The sequence below is a fragment of the Athene cunicularia genome (assembly GCF_003259725.1).
Source record: "Athene cunicularia isolate RWA chromosome 1 unlocalized genomic scaffold, athCun1 chr1_part1, whole genome shotgun sequence".
Lineage (NCBI taxonomy): Eukaryota > Metazoa > Chordata > Aves > Strigiformes > Strigidae > Athene > Athene cunicularia.
This window is the reverse complement of record NW_020799091.1, coordinates 88,908,803-88,927,857: the sequence shown is the minus strand read 5'-3', so window position 1 is coordinate 88,927,857 and position 19,055 is coordinate 88,908,803. Positions and strand designations below refer to the sequence as shown.

Sequence of the window (19,055 nt, the reverse complement as noted above, 5' to 3'; positions counted from 1 at the left end):
GGGCAGGAGCCAGGCTCATTAAGGTTATCAGTCCTTATCTCCACAGATTGGTGTATGGATTGGGGTTATGTGGATGGAATCACACCTAGCACCAAGCAGCCCAACAAGGAGGGGCGGGGCGGGGGATAAGAATTGCACCACCACAGGCAATAAGTCTGTTGTGAAGTGCAAGGCAACTACCATGGAGTTTATTTTGGTTTAATTTTAGAATATATATTAAAACATCTTCTAATGATGTTCTGTAGCTTAACAGTAGATATAAAATCTCATGAAATTTGAACATCCTGAAAATCTCATAGCTTTATCTATCCCAGGAAGGGGCAGAGGTGTTCACCTCCAAAAACATGGTTTCCACATGTTAATAGTGTGTGCTCTGAATTGCTGATGTGCACTGAAGCCACAGACGATGGGACCCCCAGACTGTATGGCTAGGCTTCTTTACTGAATATTAATTAATTTAATTTCTGCCCCCTATATTTTTTAGATTTTTTTGGACCTACTAATGTACCAAAGGGATTGGATAAGTGCTGTCTGTGTGGGGTGTTTGGTTTGTTTTTTAAGGCGTTTGCCTAGGGTCTTCTGATGCAGTTACTTGTTTTTAATGTGCCTGTGTGAAAAAGTTCCCTGGATTTTTAACTTAAGCAGTCAATTGAAGAACAAAGCCTTATGAAGCTTTGCCAGTTACAGACTCTTAGTTGCCATCTTTGGAGATTTTGGACTAGTGTTAGTAGTTACAACCTCATCAGTAATCTTAATCAGAAGTCTGGTTTTAATATTAATATCACAACCCAAACCACATAAATAATTAGGAAAAAAATACCAAAGAAACAATGAGAAGATGTTTGAGATACTACAAGAATTTGGAATGGAAAAGAATTTGCTTTAATTGGTTTTGTAACATATAGCTGTCATATGAATGTACCAAATGGTTAATGAACTATCGGGAAAGCAGTGCAGTGAATTGGAAATACTGCTAAACCAGAATATAACTGCACTAGCAGTAGAAATGACCAATACAAAACATTTAAGAGCATGTGATCTGTGATCTCTAAAAAATTTGTTGACCAACTGCCATTTAACCAGTTGTCTAATTTAGCTTATGTGACAATTATCTGCATTTAGTGAAAATGGAGAGAAAGTTTGAGTACTTTACCGGAGGCCTATACCAGGTGAGAGTGCTGATGAACTCAGTACAACAGTGAGTACTGGCACACAGAGGCTACACAGAAGGGCAGGCTGTGAGATGTGTGTTAGGTTTGTGATTTTGGTTGTGTGGTTGGTTGGTTTTTTTTTTTAATTCCTGGTACATCTGTTATGCATCATCTTATACATGGACTGCAGCTGTAGAAAGAATGAACAGATTAAGATGCTTACGTCAGTAATTATTTCAAGCCTAGTATTGCCGAACAATGACTTTTTGCAAAGGTACAAAGGGAAGAAGGTTAAAGCTGTGTAGCTCAAGCCAGTCTAATTTAAAATGAGCTGTAAGAGAACAAAATACAAGTTTTATGTAATTAGCATCTTAAAACTTTATGTCATTGTTCAGTTTTGTGATAACAGCACATACAAGACTTGCTTAAGGAGAATGAATAACGGTGTTTCCTGGAGAGTTCAAGGTCACTAATTCTCTGAGTCTTAAATAGTGAAACTCTGTATGTTTCTGCTTTCTGATGTGTGTTAAATATTTGGAGAATGAGTTAACTAGATTTTTTTTTTCTTGCTAGAACCTAGTATTTTAAATTCACTGTCACTGAAATACATATGCTATGTGAGAATAAAATGTAGACTGTGTGTTGGCTTATCTGTAGACATAAGCAGAGGTTGCCATTAAAAATCCTCAACAGTTGCCGCATTTGAGAGATCATATTATCCATGTTTGTAGCAGTGTTCAGATTACTATATTACACAGCAACATTCAAAATTGATGTAGAGTATCCACTTTTAAGTGTGTGTTCTCTGCCATTAGAGATGCCCTCAGAGAACATTTATGAATAATTTTTTGTCCAAGTCTTGTAATATGAAATCCTGGGGTTGCTGAGGACATCACTGCTTATTATTGTTGTAAGCACATCTGTGATAAAACTTTGCAAAACTTTCTTACCATAAATGGGTTTAGTATCACTTTGAAAGGTTGGTCATGAGTCCTCCTAACACATCCTCAGTTAAGTTTGGTTTATGACAAATGCCTGAACTTAGGTGAATTTCATACACCTGAGATTCAATTAAAAAAATGAAGATGCCTTCTGCACAAAAATAATTGGATGAACTATAGTGCAGATGAGCAAAAAGTTTCAAACCCTTGAAAGGGGACTCTCAAAGAGCTCCAGGGCTCGTAAGCATCCGTGTGTAAATGATGGTTGCGCTGGGCTTTTAGTTTCTAGAGACATCACTTTGTACACATTGTTCATTTTCAGTTTTTTATACACTCCTCTGTAGCAGGTTTTTAAAGTCTTGAGCAGTCAAAGCTACATGTGCCATAATTGTCAGAAGTCATCCTCTCTAACCTACTGAGATATTGTCATCAAAATGAAAGTACTGATGGCTCTAACTCTATGGGACAGTGCTTCTTTACAGACAGCTTACTTTTGTATTCATACATCATAAATCCTGTAGTTGAGAAGCAGTTACTTTAAAATTATTAACACTAAGAAATAATAATTCCTGTCTGTGTTGTCTAAACTAACTTTACAGTGCTCCTGTTGGAGATGTTTATTAATCTAAACATGCACAGTATATCATTAAGGTATTTTCTTGCACGATTGATTGATTGAATTAGTTCCTTACTGGGGGAGGGATGAAGTACCTGAGAATAATGGGGGGAAGAGAAGAAAGTAAGATAAATTGACTTTCTTCAGGAGACATATTAGCAAAACAAATTAACAATTTTTGCTAGGTAAAATCACTATTCATTTTTGCATGCCAGAGAGAGTGCATCTTGTAGAGAGCATCATGTAGGGCTGAAGGTCAAGGCCAAACCACTTGCTTCATTTTTTCAGTGTTCCATTATCTACTCATGCTTAGTTGGAGTCACTAGTACTGTTAGAGAAAAACCAAAGGGAAAAAAAGAAATGGCAGCAAGAAGAGATTCTACGTGGTATCTTAGTTATCATTACAATCTGCACACACTACCATAATCAAACTCAAGCATACTGAATATGCCAATTAGTCGCTCTAGTAGCAGTGAAGCAATTAAAATGAATAGACATGTCTTTGCCATAAGCTGTAGATGGAAGAGGAAAAGAAATGGGCTTCCTTCCTTTCTCATGCTGTTGTGACCCATGTAGACTGGAGTTTCTCTTGCTTACTGAGTTCAGCACTGTAAAAAGCAGGATGCCACTTGGTGAGTGTTTTTTCATATGTCATTTATTTCTGCTTTTTCCAGACTGGGGATAGTTCTGCATAAGACAAAAAAAAAAAAAAAAAAAAAAGTATTTGTGTTATTCTAGAGTCTAGGAGTGCTACCCATGGAGCTTTCACTCTAAAGCAATTCCATATGGGTGGGTTACTATAATTATATCTATGCAGATGCTGAATCCAGTTACAATAACAAAAACCAAGGCTGTTGTTTTCTCAGAAAAATGCCAAAAAACTAGAGACCAAAGCCAGCTATTAATCTGGCCTATTATTATGTGGACAGAATGACTGATACTGGTATATCCTTCCAGATTCTCCATTTGTCTCTGTATATTTCTGTACAGCTAGCATACACAGAAGATGCCAAAACTAGTATGTTACAGTTCCCTTCTCCTCCCCCCAAAATAATGAAAAAAATATATTGATTTTTTTTGCCCAGGGCAAAAATGGCTACTTCCCATAGGCCTGATCTGAATGGGAAAGATCTCTGTGGCTAAACTACATTGTGTCTGCTGTATGCTGTGCAGGAGGACAGTAATACTGAATGATAACCCTGGTGGATCTTCTTTGTAATGCCATGCTTAGCTCTCTGGAAATATTTTCTGTAATTCCCTCTTTCTTTTTCTCCCCCTTTGGCTGTTTCCCCCTTTTTGTACTTCCTTCTGAGGTATCTGGGTGGGATAGGATTCTGCTAAAGTATATTTATGCTGTACCAGATGCTGCCATTGTCTTACCAGTATTACTTGGCTATGAAAAGTTTTTCTGGATATTTCCATCTATAATCTTGCACAACTCAAAATTCTAGACTGAAAATCTGGACTAGAAATTAAGCCTATCGTGAGTTTTTTGGGTACTTTAGGTCTTCCCTGCAACTACAGGCTATATGAGCTATGAACTGAAACGTTTTTTTGTGAAATACCATGTGTAAATTCCTTGTTGCTGTGTCTATGGTTTAAAAATCGTAATGCATCTAGAAGTGTGAAATATTAAGCATGTCTTTTTATGCACTTTGAATTTATGGTGACTTCAAAGTCAGTCCTCATTTATTGTCTGGTTTGTTTCACTTCAGAAATTATTTGAACTGTGAACAAAAAGGAGCTGACAGTATTTTCAGATAGTCACTTTATAGTTGTGCATTTCGCAACTATACGATAGGACTCTCTGTTGCCTTGAATGCAAAATTAGCTTGTTGATATGTGCTGCTACAGACAGAGGAACAGATGTAGTAATTCTACTTTATTTACATGAAATCTCTAAAAAGGCATTTTCTGGCAGCATGCTAGGAATAAATACAGTATCAAATATAAACCGCACCATGCTATCTTAGCTCATTCAGGTGTCAGCTGTGCCATTTAGATGTGGGCGAGAGCAGGGAGTCGGATCCCTCCCAGCAGAGCTGGGAGCTCTCCCACGCTCGGCACCCCCGGTGTCAGCCTGCTCCCGCTGCTGCCCATCAGTGGTTTTATGCCTGGGGAGTGCCTGCCCTTCTGCTCAGAGCCTGGGAACCCTGGAGCCTGCCTCTGGCCCTTGGGCTGGGGCTCCACTGAGTGTGAAGAGGGATGTGCCCTGCAGTCACACCCACTGGTAACACCTCTGGGGGAGGCCTAGAAGAAGCTATCAGGTGTCCTGATTTTTTATTTATATTTTTTCAAAGTAGGAAATTATTTTACTTTTTTTTTCCCTGTTGTTTGGGTTTGTGAGTGTGTGTGTGTGTGTGTCCCTTCACTTTCTGTGACTTAGAGCTCCCCTTGGTTTATGTTTTCAAGCTTCTTTTATGTAGCAGAGAGGCTCAGGAAGTGAACTGAGACTAGGAAATGGTGGGGGAGGAAGGGACTGGTGTGGTGTGGTGGGTTGTAAACCATGGAGAAGTTCAACACATCTGAGTGAAGAAGTGAGGTGTAAGAAAAACCCTATGAGCCTTCTGAGCCAGGAATATGAGAACCGATGACTGATGCTGAGCTGACTGCCACTGCAAGGGAAGTTCTTCTCAGGGGACTGTGCCTTTTTCCCTTCCTCTCCTCCTTTGCCATTGTGCAGATGCTGAGGAAGGAGGTATTTGGCAGTAGTCCTTGCTCTCCCTCACTACTTCACTTAACTAACAGGTTTTAGCCAGGCAGTTGCACATGTTAAATTGTTCCTTTTGTCCCTCTCAGGTATTCAAACTTTCCAGCATGGGGTTGGGGATGTTTATTCAGCATATGAGCCAGCAGGCGCATTAAAGATGAAACGCCTTGACTCTGAACTGCAGGCAGAAGGGGTGGGAGGAGATGCAGCTAATTTAACTTGGAGGATGATTGATGTGTGTATGTCAATTTCTATTAATATTCTTCTGAAGTCACTGACGCAAGCATGTTTTTCCCCCACCCCAACAGTAAATATAAATAGAAAGACAACAAAACAATCCTATTCCTTTAATTCACAATACTCAGAAGCAGTTAAGCAAATTCTGTCATTTGAGAGTGTCCTCCACAGACTGGCAAAAAACAGCTTATGGTGGTGTTCTTACCACTTTAAGAATATCAAGATGCTTTAACGGAGATATCCACTTACTGCCAAAATGTATAAAGCACAAAAAGCAAAAGTCACCTACAGGTAGATCTAGATACATTGCTTAAAAATGTACCGTTCCCTCATTAGACAGCCATTCATTGCATGAAAAGAGCTAAATGTATTTGTTGAGGTGTCGCTATAAAAGCCATGTTTAAAATGAAACAGAGTTGAGAGCCTGAATACACAGCACTGTTATTCAGAAGTAGCTTTCAAGCAGAGAGTTTTAACGGGAAGGTGCTGTTTAGTTGGACACAAATCAACAAACATTTAGCTGAAGTGTGAATAATTCAAGCGTGCATGAAGAACCCTCCTTTCTGAAGAGACGAAACACAAGAATAAAAAAAATCTTCAAACATTAACATCAGCCTTAGAGGACAATGCAAGCAGCCGGATTTGAAACAGATTTACAGATGCACTCTCTTTAGGCAGGGAGAATTCTCATTAAATGCAAGATGCTTCTGTGGCTCATGTGTTTGCACGGAGGTAGAGGTTTGCAAGACTGACGTATCAGATAAAGTCAGAGTGGTTACCACACCGACGGTGTAGCAGCTGCATAATAAATGATGGAGAGAATCATGTTAGGCATGCCCACCTAACCTAACTTGAATCATGCGAAAGGAGAGCTGCTGGAATTCAAATAGACTTTCTGGTTCCCAGCAGTCGGCAGTAATAGAATGCTTTCAGGAAGATGACAGATGCAGGGGAAAGATGCTGTTTTGCACTATCTTGATTTGTTACGGCAGCCAACTTATTGGCATGATGGAGTGACAAGAAAAGCAGCTGGCATGGAAGGTAGGATTATCAAAGCTATTGCATCATTATGAATGTAATTAGAGACTGACCATGACAAAGCATATGCTAGAACGAGCTGCTGCCGATGGCAGAGGATTTGTTGCTGAGGTTTTGAAACTCTGAAAACAACATTCCTCGTGCAAAATGGATTTTTCAGTTTCATTTATGCTTGTGTTACCCTTTCTTTCCTGCTTGCCTCCAGGCTTGGGGAATCGCTTGCTTGAAAGAGAGTGTTGTATCAGGATGAGATTGAAGAATAAAGTATTTTCTAAGTCCGTGAAGCCTCAGGTAGATAGAAACAAACAAATGTGAAACAAGACTGGGAAAGGCTCCCTTTGATTCACTAGCAGGCTCTGATTGATATATTGGCATATTCAGGAATCCCGAGGAAATGAAGATGCATGTACTGAATGTTTTGGTATAATGAAAAGATATTATTGCCGGTCTCTGCTTTACAGTTAGTTTTTCCGACAGGTTTTATTCCCCATCAGTTTTTAGCTCTTGACATTTATTTGGTTGTTCAGTATTATATAAAGAAAATACATCAATATCTCCTGCAGGGTTTCTCAACAACTCCAGCATCTGTTTCAGCTATTGAACTGTATTCACGTTTTGCCAACTTGATGCCTACCCAGCTGGTCTATCATTTCTCGCTTGATTACTGCTCTTAATTTCTCTGTATCAGCTTGTTTCAGATAGGATTTTGAAAGCTGTTAATGAGAAATGACAGTAACTGCTAAATTATTGAGAACTGGAGTATTCTCTTATTTTTGAAACATCAGAGAGCATTTTTGTGTGCATTTTATTAAATTCATATTCTGTGTTGCAGTGGGGTTTTCACATAGTCACTGAATTTAGCTGTGAATACTTTAAACTAGATGAGTCACAAGCATAACTTTCAACTGACTATTTTGAGAAAGTTTGAGAAAATTTAAAGGTGCTTGCTTTGTTGTATTAATGTATGTTCCTTCTTCCTGTCTTCCTCCCCCCACCCCCCCCTTTCCAAACATATATACTCTCTCTCTCTGTCACGGTGAGCAGTCATTAAGTGTATACTGTACATATTGAAATATATTTTATCACCACTAGGGTGAAACCGCTAAGCAGCTCTGAACAGGTGATTTGAACAGGTCTAAAACACATCAGCTCTATCGGAGTGGGTCGCCCTCGATCAAAGAAGTGAAAGTGATTTCTAAATGTAAGACAGGACCTCTCTTTCCTTTCTCTGTAGATGTCCAACAACTATTCAAATACTGCTTGATAGCTCACAGGATATGATGACGTTTAATTTCTTGGAATATTTTGCCTTACAAAATCCTTTCTTTCAACGTAAACTCCCTTCGTCATTAGGTCTATTATTTTTTTCTGAGGTAATGATCTCTTGTAATATTGGATATTCACTTTTCTGAATTTATTTTAAATTGCTGGCTGTACTCTATGTATTCTTGTCAAAAAGGGATCAGGCTATTAAACACTAAATGTTGCTGACTAAAGCTGTAACAGTTTTAGAAAGATAGATGTTTCTAGATACACAGTAGTGAACCAGCCTTTAGAAAGTTTGAAGGTAAAGATCAGTAAACCTGATACACTGTTAGCTAGTTTGAGCATTTTCCTGCTTCAATCACCTCTGAGAGGCATTTTAAATTATTTTGTAGCTGCTGGGAGGGGAGAGGTAGTTATTAATGGAGAGGATCACTGTGGGGGTTGTATAGCCAAAAATAGTTCTGTAGTTTTGATGACAATAAAAGAAAATGTTATTCCATTTCAGGGAAGTTCTATTAAATTTAACAATAATTTGTCCTTGATGATGATGATGAAACCATAGAGAGAATAACCCATATGAAGAGCTTAAGTGCCATTCACGTTTTCAGGGCAGCAGTTAGACTGTTTTATATTGCATGTATTCTATTTATACTCGTGAAGCTGCTAGTTGCTTCTTGTCTCAAGAGCGCTGGCTGGCTATCATTGTACAGTAGCTACTTAAAATGGTTTTTTCCTTGTGACGCCGGTAATCATAACTGCATGCTGTCTGTGACCATCATCCAGCTGACAAGTGATTTTATGGTTTGCTTCTGTTTTATCTATAGTATTTGGGTTTAGCTTTCTATTTCACTGATGAATTAAAACGACACTAGGTGGAGCTAGCTGTTGATTATAGATAGAGCTACTGTAATACAGGCCTGTCTAAAGAGCAAACCCCTGAATATAATGATAATTATTAAAAATAAAAACTTAAAATTTTAAGCATTGAGTTGGACCTTAGCGATGAAATTCTATATCTGGTGGGATAAGAGGAAACAATTTCTCCATTTTCTTTTCCTGTCATTATTTTATAAGCTAGTAGTCAAAGATTAAAAATAATAATAAGAAAAAAGCATCTACATTCAACAAAGAGGGATGGGAAGTAGAAGAACAGAAATAGAAGAAGAAAAGAGGAGAGAAGCATCAATAAGAGTCAGCAGATGTTTCCACTGTAGATACATGCAGATATCTAATTGTGTATCTGTCTGTCTTTAGCCTGATGTACATAGATTTTCTGTCATCCTTACATATAAATCCTGTTTCCATTCTGTCCTTTGGAATTAATTTATAGAGCGGACATCTTTCACTTTATATTTAAATGTGGGACCGATGTTTTCAAATCCCTTCTTGGAAGGGTGCTCTAAAAGGTGTGCAAGGACACAGGAAGTTATCACTCATATGTTGGCCAGCCATAATTAAGAAAAATGTAAAGCGTTATTTATTGACTGAGGTGGAAGCTGGTTGCATGTGCTCTTTCAAGTGATTCTGGTTATTAATCCCAGTCAAGAATAAGAAATCTGTAGACCTAGACAGTGCGACAACACAAGAAAAATACACTCACTTCCACACAGATTTACAGATATGTAGTACAGATATGTTACATATATTAATTCAGCAAAGAAGAGAGAGAAATCAGGATATATGCTGATACTTAAGTATATGAACTGAAGAGGAAGGGCCAGGAAATAAATGAGAAGTGTGAGATGAGTACAGGAAAAGGGACAGGTAAAAACAAGAGATTAAAGGATGTAAAGTGGAGAAGTCTGGCAGAGCAATGATAACTCCCATCATCTGTTGAGTGAAGCACTTGCAAGTTCAGTCAGTGTCTTGTTCTTATTGCAGTAAAAGTGAATTGTGGTAGTGAGATGCTCAAGTCAGTGAGGAAAACTTGCTCCAGAGTTGCCTGATGCCCCAGGACTAATGAAGTTTAGAAGACTGGAGAATGACCTTTTTGAACATTGTCCCTAGAAACTTGAAGTATTAGTAGTGAACTGGACATGTGTGTTAGAATGGTCCCGAAATGATGCTGGACAAAACCAAGTTGTGCTTGGACCTATTGCTTTTTGGAGGAGTCTTGCAAGAAAGCAGAGCTGCATCATCAGCATTTTTGGTTATGAGCTGCACAGTTGGTGCTCAACAGCACAAGCATTCTAGGAGATCAACTATGGAGGACAAAGTTCACTAGTTTTACAAGACCAGTCAGTATTTATTGAGGCTAGGCCATGATTAATTTTTTAAATTTATTTATTTTAATGGATAGTCTTAATCAGAAACAAGGCCTTTGAAATGTGTTAGGGTGTCATTACTTCTGCATCTTCTTCCTGTACAGTTTTGTCTGCTGGCACCCCAGGACCTGTTGCCTTGAATGAACTCATCCTGACATGTCCTGAATGTTCCTTCTGAAAACAGGAAGATGTCTGTAGTGCAGCAGCTCTTGGCTTTCTGATGCTGGTCAGCTGCTGCTTCACTCAGCTTGTGCTTCATGCTGAACAGAGTGTGGAAATTCTAGTTTAGGAATAGTCAGTATGTGGAAGTGTCTGACTATTCCAGGCAAAGGTCATGAGAAAGCTGAGCCAGGAAAATCACTAAAATCTGTCCATTTGAAAATCCACTGGAATGAGGAGGAGCACAGGAAAAATGGCATGTAAGGTGAGGAACGGAGGGGTTCAAGTGTTCCATGAGATAGTCATTTGAGGAATAGATGGTAATCACCTTGCAAAAAAAAAAAAAAGCACAAAGGCACACGTGGGAGTCACGCTTGTCTAAAGGATATTACTAAGCATCTGGTTATGCACTGCCAAAAAGCTTTCCACAAAGAAATATTATATCTAATCAAAATGTATTAATAAATTAAGTCTATTAACAATGAAGGAAATATTTCTGTCATTCAGGAGCCAGAGTTCAAACTCTCCGATTTATATATTTATTTATACTGTGTAACAGAATTAAAATTGTTAACGATTTGCAGGGGTTGTATTTGATAATAAATACTAAAGGATATCCTTTATCCCCAACCCAGATTAGTTTTATTTCTTTCACAGAGGATTAAATCACATATCCCTGAAATCATACAGTTTTAATCTTCGTAAGAAATGCTGAGATTTCCAGAAGCTGCTTGTTGTTGCTAAACACCATGTTAACTTTCTGTATGATGCTGGAAGGAGTGAAGGGCAGCGGAAAGACCCATCTATCTGAAGAGTTGCTGGACTTTGGTCAGTCAAGATATGCAGAGAAAAGCATGAGAATTTTCTGAAGGCTAGTAATTTTTTGCTTCCTCTTCTTTTTCTGGTGAAATCAGACCAGAAGATTACTGCGTTTGAATTGGAAATAGCAAGAAATTCTTCAGCTTGCTGCTCCACTGTATGTCATAGCAGGTGAATATTGCCCATCTCCTTCTTAAACTACAAGGTACAAGTGGTCTTGCATCTTCTCTACTCTGTGCCATTAGCTCCAAAGTATCCAAGTGATTTGCAGCAGAACTGAGGTTATGGATGCAGTTGTTGTGAAGTCCTCGCAGAAATGTCCTGGATATGAGAAACCCATTGATGCAGTCATGAAAGATGGAGAGATGAAATGGAAAGGTGAAAGAAGGGAAATCAGGGCTCTACCAGAAATAGGAGAAACACTGAGTAATAATAGTTTTGCTTGCGTATTCTTTTTTAGCTTTTCCTTTATGATCTGAACATCTGTGCATCAGAATAAGGGTGCAAGGTTCACCTGTTTACAAAAATCAGGAACCTCCATCTGCACTGCAGTTTCTTTAGGTTTTGTTATCTTTAGAATAGGTCTTAGTCTTAAAAAAGGAAAATCAGAAGAGTAAATCAAGATTAGGCACACAGTGTTTTTATTAGTATCCTCAAGTAATGCAGCTTAATGTTTTACATTACAGTGTTCTTTACAAAGGCATTTTTCATTTACATATCCCTAAAGATATTGTACGTAGTGCAACCAGTACTCTGATTTGCTAGATGATACAGAAACTCAAGATACTGAGATGGTCAAAGAGATAATCTTTTTCGGTTTTGACCAATGCTGACAAAGATTCTTATTTTTCTTTCTTTTTCTCCTGCCCCCTTGCCTGCCCATGACTTGTCACAGCTAGGGAAGAAGGTAGATAGGGAAAAGTTAAAGTAAAATTGGAACAACTAAGCTACTTGAAACTTGTGTTTTCTTAATCTATATCTAGTTTCACCTTCACCTCTTTCTGTGTCCTTCTGATGCTTAGGAATAAACAGCATGCAGAACTTCTTTTATTTGGTCAAATTCTTTTAGCATTCACTCCTAATCACTTGTATTGATCTGTTGCCCTGAAACTTAAAAGCCATACTAAATAAAACCACCACATGCTGTTTTATCTAGACTTCTTTTTATAAGCAGTCTGTTATTTTTATATAGCCATTATGCGAATCACATATGTTTCTGAAACAAATAATGCAAAGATATTGGGAAAGGTTCATAATTTTGTCTTTTTTTTTTTTTTTTAAGGAAAATTATTTATATATTCCCACTGTATGCTTATAGTTAACCCATCTTTATTTCCTCCTATTATAAAATACCATTTATAATGGGAAGTCCTCTGTAATTTGATACTAATGGTCCAAAATGGTATTTAATAAATATTCTCTTGGTACAAATATTGCTCTTTCAAGGGGCAAGCTGGAATATTCACCTCTTTATTTAAATTAAGGGTTGTCAAAGACCAGACTTTTCACTTTGCAGTCCCAGGCTACTTTTCATTCACTGTTGGTCCAATATGAGATAAGGACTCCAAACACTGAAAAATTCAACCTGTTGTCTTCAGTAATGATTACAGGCCCTGAATTGTAACTGAATGAGGTTTGATAGCAAGGCAAAAAAGTAAAGGTATTAAATAACTGTATGTACATGGAAAATGTTACATCAATTATTTTTACAAGCCATGATGGATGGAATCTTTTAAGATGAATGCTTTGTTGAAGGAGTTTTGGTGCCAATGAGATATTTGGTGACTGAAGATTGCAGTTAAGGTTTTTAAGTATTTTAAGATGTTATGGTTTAGTGTCAGTGATGACTCTCAGACTAATAGTAAAATTACAGGCTTCTAATTTCTTAGCAGCCTTGTTTTAGACTACTGAAAAGTACAAGGGATTTTTATCTTTTGAATTAATTTGATGCTTAGCAAAACATTTAAAAAAACAGTGAAATGAATTGCCATCCCAGTTGATCCTGTGATTAAAAATTTGCATGCATGTGTCTCTTCAGATATTTCTTCAGAAGCCAAGAACTAAAAGCATGTCACAGATGTTGGTAAATCCCAGTAACTAATTATATTTATTCTCAGGTCCTCTTATTTTTCAAAACTTCAGAAATAATGAGGATTTAGGTAAGAGATCAGTTATGATGCAACCTGAACTAAGATCAAACAAATCCTGACAGTTATGGTTATGAGGACATCTCAGGCTACCAATTTAAGGATGTAACTAGGAGACAGAAATTCAAAATGCTTGACATACCTTGGCACTGTATGCAGAGGAAAACCGACATCATCCTCTGCCCTCAGAATGTAAAAGGTCAAATATGGTTTGCTTCCTTCAGAGAAGCTATACTTTCATTTTGATTAAGTCTTTTTAGCAAATTAAAAATGTTTTAAGATTAGATATAACAGACTAATACCTCATAGTCTGTCATAATATCTAATCCAACACTTTTCTTACAGGCACTTTTTTTTAAGCTAGATGGGCCTAAATGTGACTTTTAATCATCAGCGTTGGTCATAGTGTTAGTGCACATAATGAAGGTCCTATAACCATAGAGAAATGATACGTTGCTGAATCAATTAGGAGTATTCCTCTAGCAACAAGCAAATGAATTTTGCAGGACTCCTTTGTGGAACTGGTATTTAGTATGGGATCCTGCATGAACTGGCTGACCCATTGAATAAAAAGCAGCCCAAGCAGCTCTGTTGGGCTACATGTATCACACAGTTTCTTAAATCTGCCTAAACCTAGGGAGCAGAACGCTTACTAATTTATTATTATTTAATGAAAATATTTTATTTTTTATTGTGTGACAACAATGTATGTAGCACTTGACAAAGCATAGTGACTCCTTTGCTCTAGGGAACAGTATATCATTAATGTGAAGGGTCTGCTTTGTATCCTCAAAACCAGACATAGAATGATGGCTGCAGACCTTGGCCAGCAGAGAAGCTGTAACACAGTCTAAGTAGAAATGGGATTGCATTTTGTGGTTGGCTTGTTACTGACAAACAACTTGAGGATTTTACACTGAATGATAATTTATCATGCAGAGACAGACTACCCATTGATGGTTTGAGATGCCATGGAAACACAGAGGTACCCATATTATTGTTGCAGTTTCTGTGTGAGCCAGAGATAGGTATGTCATTGGGCATCCTCCACGACCTGTACTTCAGTAGAAATACTGAAGCTGAAAGAGGAAGAAAAAACATCTGCATTGAAAGAGAGAAAATATGAACCTAGTCCATTAGATGTGGGAAAGGCAGAGATGTCAGTTTAGAGGACCAACCTACTCTGCTGTTGCTTCATGAAACCTGTTGGTATATGCCAGGTCAGGACATAATATTAGTTTTTACCTGAGTGAACAACCATCTCAGGACAGTTGTATGCATTATTATAATTCAGGAGAGAAAACTCCAGGTATTTGCTTTGTGTTGCATCATAGTTTTCTGGTTTAACATCTGCCCCAGAATTTGTAGAAATACAAGAAAGTACAATAAAACTACTGAGGAGAGGTTTATTAGTGCTAAAATCATCAGTTTTGTTTTCTGGGATTTTATTTGGTCCCAACTCTATCAAGTGATTTTAAAGGAAAAAGCAACTAATAGTGGTGCTGCTGGACAGATCTGCACTGACAAGACTGGAAAAGCAATTCTGTGTACCCCCATCATCGGTACAGGACTGGGAAGCGTTAGTCTCACCCATGTCGGTGCTCCCCTGGAGAGGCAGAGTGAGAACAATGGAGAGAGGTTTTGGGGCTGGTGATGCCTGTTCCTTAAGTGACTCTATTGGGTGTAGGTGGCAAGGCTGGGGGCCTTCAGGTGAAGGGGCTGCAGAGGTGGCCTCCATGAGAAAAGTCCAGGGACTGCCCCATGCCTGTCACAGCTGATTCCAGCTGGCTCCAGTGGACCCATTGCAGTGCACAGCTGAGCCCCTCAGCCAAGATGGTGCTGCCTCAGGGAAATCCTGTTTAAGAAAGGGAAAAGCACTGCCCTACAGTGACTGAGGGGGAAAGTGTGAAACAGCAGGGGGAAGACAAAGGTCAGAGAAGGAGGGGAGAGGTGATTCAGGTGCTGGTGCAGAGATTCCTCTGCAACCATACTGGAGCAGATATCCACATGGCAATGACAGAGTAGGTGGATGTGCCCTAAAGGAAGCTGCAGCCCATGGGGAGCCCATACAGGAGCAGATATTCCTGAAGGACTGCAGCCTATGGTAGGACCCATGCTGGAGCAGGTGAAACATGTGAAAAGATCATCAGAGAAGAGCTGTTATGGACTGCCCCCGTTCCCCGTCCCCCTGTGCCCCTTGAGGTGGGGGTGATGGGCGAGGAGTGGGGAGTGAAGGAATGAAGTGGAGCTTGGGGAAAAAAAGGGGCATGGGGGAAAGGTGTTATTTCAGTCTTTTTGTCTTTGTTTCACCATCCAAATCTACTTTAATTGGCAATAATTTAAACTAATTTTCCCCAAGTTGAGTTTGTTTTGCCCATGACAGTAACTGGTAAGTGATCTCTCTGCCTTTATGTTGTTCCAAGAGCTTTTGCATCCTATTTTCTCCTCCTGTCCCGTTGAAGAGGGTAGTGAAAGAATGGCTGCTGGCCAAGGTTCACCCACCACAGTGGGGCAGGATTATTCCAAGTGAGCTTTCCAAACTATCAGGAGGTAATGACTCAAGGTCAGTCATTTTTAGGGCTAGCTGATATTAGAACGTATGGGTGTGGACCACATCTGATACTTAGTAAAAAAAAGAAAGGTTGTAAAATGAAACCTCTCTCTGTTTGAAGCAGTGAGTCACTCCAGAGGTACTTACCATGAACTTACCCTAAAAAGATGAAAATACATCATGAAAATGGCATTATTACTAGTTTAAAGCCACTGTAGATTGTGTGCACCTGAACTAAGATCAGGAGGAATTATATTTGAGCAACATCAGGAATGTCTTGGCTTCACTAATATTTTTGTGTACTAGAAAGAGATTGAATGTATGAGAATTTTTCATTGGTTGTACTCAGAACAAATAACTGAAACTTGTTTTAACCAATTCCAAGGATGTCTCCTTGCTTTTAACTACTTAAAAGTGAAGGAGATTTGGTACAAAAATTGGTTACAGCCTGTGTCTGTGACAGGCTTTCCTTTCAAAAGGGGTTAAAAGAAGACAGGAAAAACTTTATTAAAAAGGTATGCTATAAAAATAATCACAGAAAATACAGTTTCTTTCCTTGATAACAAAACAAAACAAAAAAAGGTGCTACTCAAATGAGTGTTTGTGTCATTTCACAACACACTGGTTATCTGTTGTTTCTAGCGGAGTGTGAAAAAAATGATGATATTACAGTATTTCAGTTGTTTCATCATTCTGAGTTAATCAGTGAAGAGAAAATACATTGTGTCAACTTCAGGTTGAGAAGGTTTTAAGAAACATCTTACTGGGCTGCTAGCAGATGGGGGAAGGACAAGCTGTCATTTGAAGGGTGTTAAATACTGTCTGCCATAACAGGTTGTATTCTGGATGTTGTGTTCCTTTTCCACCATTGCTAACATGATCCAAGTTTGAAACACTCCAGTTGTTCGGTAAAAGTATTTTCTGTAGAAGAATGATTGTAAGCATGAAGAGTGAATGAAGGTGGGATGGGGGTCTGTTTGGAGGTTTATTATGTTCAGGAGCCACTTTGGAACACCTAGCTGGAACCTTGTGTGAATGACATATCAAGACAAACTTGTTTAAACCTTTAAAAATGATTTATTTTGGAAAATAAGTAAAAGGTCAGAAGATACTATGTATAGGGAGCATTACCTTGGGACCATTTTATCTTCTTCACTACTGATTTCAACCCGGTGGCTTGGAATTAAAAATCTTTGTTTCCCACTGTCGGCTCTCTGAGCTTTAGACACTGACTGACAACACCAGCCTCCTTTCTGCCTGGAAAACTGCTTGAGTTTCTCTTCCAAAATTTTACTGAAAAATGGGAAAAGCCTTGTTTTAATCATTGGGGTTATAGGCCTTAAAAAGGAAGCGTAACTCAGCACAATGGAAATGTAAAGGGCTTTGGAAATGTAAAGAGCTTAAAATTCCTTTGTCACGGGCAAGACAGGTTGTGTCATTTACATTTAATTATTTGTTGGTCTTTGGACTGTACAGCAGACCAGTAGTGGTTTTGGCCGACTTTTCAGATTTGCGAAGTGGATGTTATTTCTGGCTTTTTTATGTGTAAGAGAACAGAGTTAGACATCAAAGTGAATGTCAGTGTTCAGTGGAGATAGCCATGGAAATCTGGCTTTTCTTGGATATCTCTCCTATCTTCAGTAAAACAGAGTTCAGCAAGAGGCAGCAAACTGGTTAGGAAGGACCGGATTCATATCTTCATCTGTTATTTCTGGAGGCCAAAGAGTATTTATGGAAGCCTGGCAATACATTCTCTCCTTTTAACCAAAGACATTAAATTACCCTAACCCATTACTGGAATAAAATGTTAATCTTCACTGCAGATGGATTTTTAGATAAGATCTGTGATGTTTCTTTGTACACTCTGGCATGATGCTTAGCACCTGTAAGTCATTTGTCTTGCTGATTATGCTTGCAAGTAGACTGGAATAGTCCAATTCCTTGTATTAAGTAATGAGCTTCATTGCTCACAAACAACATAAGAGATATGCAGCGAGTTATTACAAAATGTGAAAATTCAGTAAGGGAAAGCTCATCTATACATGAAGCTGGATTAATTTCATTAGTCACATTCTTCCATTAGTGTAGTTTCCTAAATTTTGGCTTGTTCATTCAGATTTTTTTTTATATTGTATTGCCTATCAACTTGCAGTATTGAACACTTGGATTGTTAATATAAGTACTACTACAATTTCAGGAATAGAGTAGAGCTTTAAGTACCACTTAATTAAGCCAGAACAAGACTGAAGCAGTGAGAGATTTCTTTTCCTGGCAGGAGAAGTAAGGGTGTGGTAAGACACTCCTAAAATTAAACAGTTCTAATTTATTTTTGTAATCACTGAAGAACATTGAGTTCCTTAAGAGTACAGAAGGAGAGAAAAGTTACATGTGGAAAAGTTACTGGGGTCTAAAGAACACATCAGAAGGGTTTATTTTTGTGCATATTTAGAAAACGACTGTTTTTCTCTGTGTTTCAAATGATTCTCAGCATGGTGCTCTCATGGTGCATGCATTCATCTCAGGGCAAAATTGAAAATTCAAGCCCTCAAAAATTTGCTCCCTTGTAATCCTATTTGTAGCCATTTAAGATCAAATCTGAAGTTTAATATCAATGTAAATGTTGTTAACCCTGGAAAGTAAACAGCATGAGAGTGATTGAGCTTTTTTTTCCCCTCAGGAAAATAGTGGATAGGAGGAGAAAAAAACCCTTGAATAAAATAATTAAGATACTTAATTTTTACCTACCCTGTTTCTGAACACTGAGCATAACACATACTCCAGGGGAACACTCCTCAGAATTCAGATTTTATGCTGTTGGGAAATGCTACATGCATATATGTGGAGAGGTGAACTGGGAAAGAGTAAACAGAAAACTGTTCCCAGACAGGGAGAGGTTGCCCCACACTGACACACATACATATAATTGCTGAAAACGTTACAGATAACTGTATGAAGCAGCCTTGCAGCTCACACTTAGTGTCTGAACATCATAAGGTACCTCATATGGAGTCAGTGCTCACTGTTCAGGTCTGTTTGGAGCATAAAAGAGATTGGGGTTTCCAGAGGAAGAGTCTCTGAGCCCATCTCCAGCTGTAACCTCACAAGTGGTCAAAGCAGTACGTCTGCTTTCTACTATTTCTGTCTCAAAATATTTGT

General features: G+C 38.4%; 1 protein-coding gene across 9 annotated transcripts in view; it reads left to right on the top strand.

Moving 5' to 3' along the window:
• The first annotated feature begins 6,481 nt into the window (after positions 1–6,481).
• DMD (dystrophin) overlaps positions 6,482–19,055 on the top strand; it is a 1,208,820-nt gene continuing 1,196,246 nt past the window's right edge. For 4 of the 9 annotated variants that reach the window (XM_026858211.1, XM_026858140.1, XM_026858131.1 and 1 more), the window contains exon 1: positions 6,491–6,696. In XM_026858211.1, the coding sequence (XP_026714012.1) occupies positions 6,600–6,696 (97 nt within the window). In that variant the 5' untranslated portion in view covers positions 6,491–6,599. Of the gene's footprint in view, positions 6,697–19,055 lie in introns of all 9 variants that reach the window. The other 5 variants (XM_026858110.1, XM_026858093.1, XM_026858158.1 and 2 more) reach the window with 4 other exon arrangements.